General features: G+C 56.3%; 2 protein-coding genes across 3 annotated transcripts; both read right to left on the bottom strand.

The window, feature by feature from the left end:
- Positions 1-223: 223 nt before the first annotated feature.
- On the bottom strand, positions 224-4,384 carry LOC121658111 (H-2 class II histocompatibility antigen gamma chain-like). Of its 2 annotated transcripts, XM_042014585.1 has the most exons (9): positions 4,259-4,384; positions 2,896-3,071; positions 2,693-2,784; positions 2,550-2,603; positions 2,269-2,364; positions 1,936-2,026; positions 1,383-1,571; positions 948-1,046; positions 224-826 (listed from the first exon to the last, which is right to left on the bottom strand). In XM_042014585.1, the coding sequence occupies exons 1-9, from the start codon at positions 4,327-4,329 to the stop codon at positions 819-821; spliced, it is 876 nt and encodes a 291-aa protein (XP_041870519.1). In that variant the 5' UTR covers positions 4,330-4,384; the 3' UTR covers positions 224-818. The 2 variants fall into 2 exon arrangements, with proteins under 2 accessions (XP_041870519.1, XP_041870520.1); XM_042014586.1 differs by lacking the exon at positions 1,383-1,571.
- A 3,878-nt stretch (positions 4,385-8,262) lies between these two features.
- Positions 8,263-9,933, bottom strand: LOC121658165 (40S ribosomal protein S14). Its single transcript, XM_042014707.1, has 4 exons — positions 9,756-9,933; positions 9,283-9,444; positions 9,022-9,098; positions 8,263-8,371 (listed from the first exon to the last, which is right to left on the bottom strand). Exons 1-4 carry the CDS (start codon positions 9,902-9,904, stop codon positions 8,304-8,306), a joined length of 456 nt encoding a protein of 151 aa, XP_041870641.1. The 5' UTR covers positions 9,905-9,933; the 3' UTR covers positions 8,263-8,303.
- Between the last annotated feature and the right edge of the window lie 331 nt (positions 9,934-10,264).

The following is a 10,264-nucleotide window of genomic DNA, read 5'->3' as shown; positions in this document are numbered from 1 at the left end:
GGTAGGAGAGCAGAGCCCAGTGTCTGCCTGTCTGGGGCAGGAGGAACCCCAGGGTACAAGTGAAATCAAACAAGGGATGGGCGAGGAATGGGACAAGAAACACAGCCAATCCTGGGTGGAGATACAGCTGTCTCTGCCTGCAGAGATTTTTCTTTATCCCTTTTAGTTTAAGATTCATTTATTTTTAACCTCGGACAGCTGCAAACAGCACGCAGAGCCCTGCTGGAGTTGCTTACAAGGCTTTCTTATTCAAAAGTTTATTTGAGATTATTAGCTTGTGAGATCATTTATAAAGGAACAATCAGATATATTCAGGAAAATTAGAAGCCCCTCTGCCCATAGTTACCCACTGCTGAGGCTGTAGGCGAATCTCTATCTACAAATCTGAGCACTCCACAATAAAAACCCATTACTCCAGTAATCTAGCAGGGCTGCAGCCTACAGGGATCAGTTAAGAAGCTGGTGGGGATTGTTTTGCTGCAGTAAATGTTTGTTCAGTGAAGGAAGCATTAGTTCTTCAGCAGGGGCGAGCTGTACTGCTGCCTGGATGCTGTTGGAGGTCGAGTCAAAGAGAACAGGATTTATGGATCTGACGTGGTTGATGTAATTTTCCAGCCTGCTCTACCCACGCTCTGAGGGTACTCAGTGTCTGATGGTGGTGGCAGCTCAGCCCTGGCTGGTGCTCTGCAGCAGGGGAAGGGTGCCCAGGGATGCCCACTGTTAACTGCCTTGGAAAAGCAATGTAAGAGCAGAAGAGAAATAGAGAAAAACAAAAAGGCAGGAGCTGGGATGCTGGAGGCAACTGCTGGCATCCTCTTCTACTCGTCTGTGTGGGAACAAGAGCAGGTAGTCAGTAAAACAGCTCAAGGACCTCCCAAAACCGCTCTTCATCGCCACCTTCCCCTCCCCAGCAGTCCCCAGGACTCTGGGGACACTTGGGCACTCACCTTTGCTTGCTCTCAGCTTAAGCATGTCCACCCCGGAGAAGATCATCTCCTCTGGCTCCACGGTGGCGGTGGCAGCGGCAGCACTGGGAGCAGCAGTGCCTGCAGAGGGAGGACAGGACGTGGGTGCTGGACCCCGGGGCTGCCCCATCACCCACCCCCATCCCTCTGAGGGCAGCGGGGGAGAGCCTGTGCCCACTGCTGAGCTGGGGGCAAGGGGGGCTCATGGAAAACCCTGACTGCACACCTCAGCTCCAGCTACCTGCGGCGGGCTGCGGGTTTTGGGGTCCTCTCCAGCCTTAATGTGCTGGCACTGCATGGGTGAGGGGTGCACCCTGCAGCCTGGACTCCTTCCTCTCCTCTCCTCTCCTAGCTCTCCTCCCTAATTCCAAGCATACACACTGCTCCTTCCTCTCCATCCCCTCCCTGGCAACCTACCGGGACAGTTCAGCTTTCCCCGAGTCATAGTGCCCTCAATCTTGGTGCCGTTTTTGTAGGAGCACCAGCAGAAGCCGGTGGAGTAATGGCACTGCTTGGGCAGGTAGTCTCCGTTCTCATCGCACTGCGGGCGGAAGCGGCCCAGCTGGTCATCCCCAAAAGCAGCCTCTGCCTGGCACTTAGTTTGCACTAGGGCAATAGAAACAGAGGGGACACTCCATCAGCCCCCCAGGCCTGTCTCCCCCTCAGCAGGAGATTCTATCCAGAAACAGTTAAAGGTGAGCAAGCCCCCGCCTGGTGACCTTTCTGAAGCTCTTGGGCTAGCCAGGGATGGAGGATTTGGGGTGGTGCTCCAGCTGTTCAGCCTTTTGTTCACCCCAAATGCCCTACAGGCAGCAGGCAGAGATGCTCTGTGATGTCCTAACAGCCATGAAAGAGCGGCTCCCCACGGAACAAATAGGTCTGTGACTGGAGGGAGGGCTTGGTTCCCTGTGAGATGCCCCATGCCAACACTTCCCTGACCCTCCCCAGCTCAGCAGCCCATCCCCAATACCTTTCTCCGCTGGGATTGCCTTGCGGTCCTCTGACTTGGGGTTCTTGGCCATCTCAAACAGCAGCCATTTGTGCATCCAGGACTCAAAGGACTGCAATGAGAGGGTCCAGCACGTTAATGGGCATGGGGGGAGTTCACCCCAGGGGCGCCATGTCACAAAGCTCTGGCTTGGACGGGGAAGGTTGTGAACACCGTCCTCTTCCTTGAGGTGGGAGCAGCCCAAGCCTGGCTAAAGCCGGACTTTGTTTATCCAGGTGGGGATACCCCAGTCCCTCCCCAAAGCACTCCTGGATGGAAAGCAGGTGGGACAGGATGACAGTGACAAGCACTGACCTTCCAGTCCGCATAAGTCATGGTGCTCCTCAGTCTCTTCAAGTTGTCCATCAGGTTGTTGTTCAGCTCCGGGAACATCTTACTGGGGTCTGCTTGCTGCAGAGCAACCACCACAGTGAGGGCCAAGAAAAATGAGGCGGGGGGTGGGGGTTGGTGCTCTGCTGGTATCAGCCAGATGGGTGCTGCAGGAGGTCAGGAGCTCCCACCAGCTCTGAGTACCCCAAGAGACCCCAGACCAGTGCAGGACGAAGCTGTGGGGCGGGGGGAGCAGGGGACCTTACCAGCAGCAGGTGCTTCACTTGGTCCTCGGTTTTGTTGCTAACAGGGCCCTTGACCTCAAGAGAAAAGGCAAAGGGGCAGTGTGAGCACGGCAGCAAGCCCTAAGGGCAGCAGGCAGTGCCAAGCAGTGCTGGATCTCTCTTACCGGAAGGTCTTCAAAGGGCGCAGGACGCATGACCCTCATGACCATGGGTGGGTTTGCCATGGCCATGTTCATCGTCTTCACTGGCTTGGCACCTGCCGAGGAAGGAGAACTGTGAGGGGCACCAACAGGGCTGGGTGGTCCAGGAGGGAGTCATCCCTTCTGCCTCTGCCTCCCACCACTCTGATGCCCATGGGGCTACTGACCGGCAGGCAGCTTCCTCTGCAGAGCCTCCAGCTGCAGGTGCTGGGAGGTCTTGGTCAGCTTGCTGATCTGCCCGCTCTGCTGGTACACGAAGTAGATGGTGACAGCCTGGCCGGCGATGAGCAGGGCCACCAGGATGGAGAGCGTGGAGAAGGCGGCTTTGCGCCTCAGCGCAGACCTGCGGGACACGGTCAGGGAGCTCAGCCGCCCGCCGGCGGCAGAACATGACATCCTGCCGTCACCCCCTCCCCGCCCCAGACAGCCCCGTCCCGGCGGATTTGCAACCAGACAAATGCAAATTCCCCCATCGATGGGAGCAGAAGTGAAACCTCAGCATGAGCACACCGGGAACCGAAACCCGCTGTGGGGGCGGGGGGAACTGGGGACACGGGAGGGGGACAGGGCGCTGCCAGGGGATTTTGGGGAACGGCATCACTCTGGGCATCGCCTTTTGCGGGATGGTGAAAACCACTTGGAATCTCGCTGGTCCGTGGGGCAGAGGACACGACTCATGGGATGTTGGACCTGCCCCGCTGGGTGAATGCGGCACTGTCGAGGCGCAGCGGGGCCCCAGAGGTCACCCCCCGCCTCCGCTGCCCGGGAGGAGCGGACACCGCCCGGCCAGGGGACAAGTCCCGAACGGGACGCGCCGCACGGGCGTCTGCCCGGTGACTGGTGACGTCAGGGATTCCCGGCCTCTGATTGGCTGCAAATTTTGGGTGGGGTGTGCCCCCTGCGGGGGTTGGGCCATAGGGACGAGTTGGGACCTGGGGGCGCAGCCCCACAAAGCCACTTGGGTCCAAGGTCCGCTCCTGCCCCATGGCCACGTCATCAGCCTGCCTGTCCCACCACCTCTTCCTCACAAAGAAAGAAGTTTTGCTTCCTCCAAAGCTTCAAGCCATGGCTCTCTGCCACACCCTGTGAGCCTGGCCACCCCATCGCCATGCCTTGTCCCCGGCTGCCCCAGAAATACAGTGACCCCTTTCATCCCGCTGCCACCCCTTGCCCTCCCAGTCCCATAGCCACCCAATTCCCCCATCCCACAGCCTCCCCACGTCCCCCTCCCATTGCCGCCCCATGCTTCCCATCCCACGGCCACCCAATTTCCCCCATCCCACTGCCACGCCCTGCCTCTGCCTTGCCGCACAGCCATGTTCTGGCTCCTTCCACAGCCCTCTTGGCTCCGCAGTGCCCCATTCCCACAGCCTGCGCCCCATCTTCTGCCCCATAGTCACTCTGTGCCCCCTTGACCCGACTGTATCCCCTTCCATCCCACAACCACGCAATACCCCCCTGCCCCACGTCTCCACCGTGCCCGCTTCGCCCTCCCCGTGCCCCCCATCCCCGTGTCCCCAGCTGTGGCACCTCTGGGCGTCCCCAACACTGAGCACGCCGCTGCCGCGGTCAGAGATGAGGTCCCGCTGCTCGTCAGCCATGGCTCCGCTGGGCTCCCCGAAGGCAATGAGCACCCCGAGCGAGGCTTCTGGAAATACCCTCGGGTCCCCACCCTGCCCTGACACCCAGGGGGGGGAAGCCAAAAGAAAAGTCCTATTGGCTGCTGGCACTTGCATCACTTGTTGCCAGGCAGACCTCTGCTCCGGAGGTCTCCAGTTCAGAAATGATGCTGGACACAGCCGTGAGCTCCACGGCCGCTCAATGGGGCTTCACTGCCCACCCCACGCCACGGGAAGGTCACGGTCCCCAGCCTGGTGACACCGGTGCCATGGGCCCAGAGGCTCAGGTACCCCCGGGGGGGCGGGAGGTGGTACATGGGGGGCAGGAGGTGAGAAAGGAAGGGAGGGGTCAGATGGGGGAGGTGAGAGGCAACGAGTGAGGAAGGAAGTGGGGTGCAGAGGTGGGACACGGGGGGTGGGACACCATGGGGAGGACCCCCTACACCAAAGGCTGAGCAGGACCTTCCGTGGGGGCACAGTGCAGGGTACACCCCTCCTCCCTGACCTTGGCTGCTGGGGGAAAGCTGCACTTGGGCTCAAGCCCCTCCTTTAGGGTCACTTTGGACCCTCCCTGTGTGGGGGTTCTCGGCCAGCACTTCTCAGGCTGAGGGGGCAATGACTAAAGGACCAAGCACTTTCAAGCCCTCCTTCCTTCTAGCACTACCCCCCTTGCTTTGCCTGCAGCATCTTCCAGGAGCTGAACCCCCAAAGCCAAGAGAGGAGGAGCAGCCCCTCAAGGTGAGTGACCCCAAAGCACCAGTGGGAGTGGGGCAATGGGGGTCTCCAGCCCCCCCACAACCCCCCAAGTGCTACATGGGCAGGAGCAGCCATCCAGCCCATAATGCTGGGTTTTGGTGATTCTACACAATGTCCCAGAGCAGCGCGGGGATAACACACCCCCGACGCCCATGCTGGGCCGAGGGTCACACTGAGCCCAGCACCAAGCTGGCTCCAGCGTCAGGACTCAGCACAACCTTGGCCAGAGTTCAGTCAAAAGTGAAACTGCAAATGTGGAATTAAAAGTCAGGCACCACTGGTCACCTGGCAAAGCCACTGGGGCGAGCAGGGACGTGTTGTTTCAGCCATTCCATTTCTTTTCCTGATTCAGTCCTGAGCCTCCCAGCCAGCAGGGACATACAGCCAGCCCTGGGAGAGCAGACAAAGGGATCGTTTCGGAGCATTTACAGGGAGTAGGGCAGGGTCTCCCAGTAGATGGTGTTCCTTGAGGAAACATGGTGGGACAGTGCTCCTGCTTTCCAGGTGGCAAACTGCAGCCCCACAGAGGAGAAGGGTTTTGGTGCCTGGACCCTGGTCCCAACCCTGCGACCCAGCTGGGAAAGGCCTGGGCGCCCAGGGGTTCAGAAAATACCGGCCCAGAGGTGTCCATCAGCCTCACCCCAAAGGCCCAGGGGTGTCCATCAACCTCACCCCAAAGCTGTAACAAAACTGTATTTAGAAACCATCAGAGGGGTTTGAAAAGAAAATAAAAAGGGAGAGGAAATTGAGAAAAAAGGGAGGAAAGAGAAGTTAAAAAAAGGGGGAAGAAAAAAGGGGGGGAAAAACAAAAGAACAAAAAAGCATTCCACGCATTTTTTGTCTCTCCCCTCATGGGCACTGGGAGTTTTAGGGGACACATGGGTTTTCCTCACAGCCTCAGCCCCCACTCAGCTCCTCATTTTGGGGCCACAACCCCTGCCTCAAGGCCACACTCCTGGTGCATTCCGTGACCAGCCTCAGCCATAAGGGGAACCAGAGAAAGTCTGAGCAGGAACTTGGAAACCGAAACCCCAGCGATTCCATGGAGCTGGGCTGGCTCTGCAAACCACAAACGTGGGTGATAACCTGGGGGTGGGGAACAGCCCCCTTCCCAGGCAGGCTGAGCCCCTTGAGCCCCAGCCTGGAGGGGGACCATCAGCCCTAAGTCAGCCCCTGCTCTGCACACAGACATTCCCAGTCAGCTCTTCAGTGCTTCGCACACACAACTTTCTGCCCAGGGCTGTGGCACCCAGGGTTTTTCAGTCTGTGAATTGATTTTCCAGGGAAGACACAGACCTTTTCAGAGCGCAGCTTCCATCCTGTCTGACCCTCCTCACTCTCCCACCGCCTGAGGCTGGCACTGGATTGTCACCACTCTGTTACCCCAAGGCTTTGTATTTGGTGCTGCCCATCAAAAACTTCATAAGTCTTTTTTTTGGGGGAGAAAAAGCCATCTGGAGCAAGGAATGGTTTCAGGACTCTGCTGAGGAGCAGGCCAGCAGAGCAATTGTTTCAAACAATGAGGTGGAATAACCCAGGCACATTCACAGGAAGCCATTCATCACCAGCTGGGCCTCGTCTCGCAGCTCTCAGCCCCCAGACCCTGCACAAAGGTTTGGGGAACAGACCCACATTTCCCACCGACCCTGAGGTGACACCCTCAACAGCACAGGATTAGCCCTGGGCACAGCTGAGGGGGAAAGGCTGAGCCACAGGGCCCACCAGTGACCCCTGACTGTGTGTGGGGATGGAGCACAGCCCCCAAGCAGCCCCATGCCCTCCACAGGACGAGCATCCCCGCCAGGGTGACACAGCGTGGGCAGGCACACGTGTCCCCCACCCACGCAGCCCAGGAGCCATCACCCAGATACAGCTACAGGGGGTGCAGCTGATTCAGTTCCTTGCTAAATCACTCAAGACAAGCTGGTTGGGTTAGGCCAGGGACTGTCTAGAGCCAGGAGACCCATCCATGCTACTCTGACAGGAGGGTCTTTCCCTCCAAAAAGGCCCAGGACACAGGCCAGGAAGCTGCTCTGTGCTGGGACTTTGGTTTCTCTTCCTCATTCACCATTTCCTCTTTAGGGTTATGCATCAACACAGGAAGCTGCTTCAAAGACGTCAGGTCGACAGAGAAATCAGTGATTTGTGCTTTAATTGTGCAGCAAGCCCAGGCACCAGCCTGCCCATGGCACAGCACTGCCAGGGCAGCACGTGGCACGGGCTGGGTGTAGTGACTCGGCTCAGCCAGCCCTGTGTGCACCAGCACGGCTCCAGCTTCCAAGGGTTAAGGGTTCCAAATCCACCTTCCTCTACAGCAGACACCTTCCCTTTTCTACATCTGCTCTATAAACCAGAAGGGCTGAACCGGCCTGGAGCAGGGTGGGCAGCAGAGGGAGTGAGGGGAAATGGCCCCTTGCACCAAGAGACAAGCAGTCTACTGAATTTTTGCCACAGCAAAGGTCCTTTGTTTTTGCTGTAGAGCTCTCCCCAGATGTGCCCCATGAGGCAGCCCTGGGACAGAGTAACTCACACCAACAGGGACAGCTTTCACTGTATCCAAAGTGTACCAAAAAGCAGAGGAGCTGTTGGCAACGCAGCGTCCCACTCCCTGCTCTCCACTGTCCTGCCCCCTCCTCCTTTCAGCTCCATGTTGGCTGAGCTGCTTCTGGTTTCATGTTTTCAACACCTTCTCCACACAGAGTTCAAAGAACACTTTAAGTACAGGAAAACAGTGATTTGAACAGCAAATAGTGCACGTTTAAGACAGTAAGGGAAATTTATTCTAACATTTTCCATGGCCACATAAAAAATAACAAATAAAGCACTATGGCTGTGCCAAGGGAAATGCTGGCTTAGGAACAGATGTCCAGACAGAGGATTTTTTCCACAGAAAGGGGAAGTGATGCATTAAGCAACATTTTGCAGAAAACCCAGCAGCAGTTGCTTGCTCCCAGCCCAGCTTTTTTTTTTTCCAGGAGATGCAAGAGGTCATGACTCATTTTGAAAGTATCTTTTGCTATACAAAGCCCAAGACCCGTGTGGCTTTAGAGCAGCCAGCCTGGTTCCCCTCCAAGCCAGAGGCCCAGCTCCAGAGCACAAGCCATCTCGAAGCCCCTCGGCTTCTAAGCACACCCCAGTAAGAAAACACAGAGCTAAACAGAGGTTTAAGAGAGCTTTAATAACAGAAGGTGCTGCGCTGGTTACAGACGACGTCCACGGCGACCACCCTTCCTGCGAGTGCTGTCGGAGGGGATGGGGGTGACATCCTCTGCAGGGAGAAAATCCAGAACACAGTTACCTTCCAGAAACCACCTGGGCACAGCCACCCCGCCCCAGGCATCACCCAGCACCTCAGCACTCGGACACCACAGGAGCCGCACGTGTGCAGAAGGAACTCTCCATGGAGTGAAGGTATTTGGGAATTTGCCACAGGCTGGGTACCCAGGGCTTTAGTGCTTGTACGCAAAAACCCCCATCTCCCATCCCACTTAAACCAAGCAGCCACAGCGTTTCCGAAGAAACACAGGATGCTTGAAGAATTTTCAGCACAACAACCACAACTGCATCTTGTGACTCCCCCACAAAGTTCAGGACTCTCCCTCCAAGAGCCGGAGAACTCCATTATTAGTGAATCACCAAGACCAACAAGGTATTCTTAAGTGACTGAACAGCTCTGTGACATCAGAAGAGCAGCAGCATCCTGCTCCAAGCTGGGGCTTGTCGGGCACATAGAAACTGGGGTTCTGAGTACTGCTCTCACCACCTGCTGGTGAACTGTCAATTTAAGGATCTGTTTACATGAAATCCTTTCATTGGAGCCATCTAAGCAGCCATGAAGAACATCCCAAAGTTAAGATCATGCAGCATAGATGCCTACAAAGCTCCTTTCACTAAATAATCCCTTTTTTCCTCACTCACCAATGCGGCCGATCTTCATCCCAGAGCGGGCCAGAGCTCTCAGGGCTGACTGGGCACCAGGTCCAGGAGTCTTGGTCCTGGAGGAGAGTCAGAACCAACAACCCCTTCAAGAACTCAGGAGCTGAACACAGTTTACAAATAGCCAGCAATATCAAAGTCACACTCTCCCCATGCCAAACCACCCTCCTCCTGGTCCAGTCTCATCCACCATCAGCCCCCACAGCCACATCCCCATCAGTGTCCCAGCCCCCCCCACTGTACCTATTGCCCCCAGTGGCACGCAGCTTGATGTGCAGGGCGGTGATGCCCAGCTCCTTGCACCTCTGGGCAACGTCCTGGGCCGCCAGCATGGCCGCGTAGGGAGAGGACTCGTCTCTGTCCGCCTTCACCTTCATCCCACCTGTCACACGGCAGATGGTTTCCCTACAGAAGGAAAAGGTGACGTTCGGGAAAAAAAAGCCATTCCTTGTTCTTCCCCCAAGGCAGGTTCTGCCTACAGACAAAACCTGTTACTGCTAATGTTACCAGATCAATAAGCTGCCACACAGTACCTGGAACACCGTATTGATCAGAAGAGCTCACCAAGCCACCCAGTTCATGTACATGCACCATCCCAACTCACAGCTCAGCAGAAACTCGAGCATTTTGGTGGAACCTCCTGCCAAACCTAGTTTGCACTTTCACACCCGAAGGAGCTGGGTACTGCAGCGAGGTGATGCATGTCTCATACTCACTTGCCAGACAAATCGGTCACATGGACAAAAGTGTCATTGAAGGAGGCAAAGATGTGGCAGACACCAAACACATTCTCTCCTTCAGCAACCTGTGGTCCCAAGCTGATGACCTGCTCTTCCTTCTTCTCCTTGCCCTTACGAGGTGCCATTTCTGAAAAACAACAAAACAGATGTATGAGTGTTGGTAGTTTCCTCAACATTGTTAAAGAACTTGATGGAATTCCTGCTATTGCAACCTTTCACCAAGCAAGAAAAATGAGTTACCATTGGCAAAACACAGGTAAATTTGGGGGTACAGGTAAATTTCTTATAAACCCAGGATTCGCAGCTTCGCTGTATCCTGGCACACAGGTCATCACGTACAGCTGTTAGTGGAGTCCCTCCTGCTGCATTTCATGGCAGCTGACGTCCCCAAGCTCCATCACAGCAGCGCACAAGGGAGCTCCTTTCCTTGATAACCAGCTATGTTGAGCATTTCCCCTTGTTTACGTGGGTTTATGGAAAAAAAC

The sequence above is a fragment of the Corvus kubaryi genome, unplaced genomic scaffold (genome assembly GCF_017639235.1).
Source record: "Corvus kubaryi isolate FWS band 111438036 unplaced genomic scaffold, C.kubaryi_AGA036_p1.0 split2-37374, whole genome shotgun sequence".
NCBI lineage: Eukaryota > Metazoa > Chordata > Aves > Passeriformes > Corvidae > Corvus > Corvus kubaryi.
The sequence above is the reverse complement of the archived record's forward strand: the minus strand, read 5'-3'. Positions and strand labels throughout refer to the sequence as shown.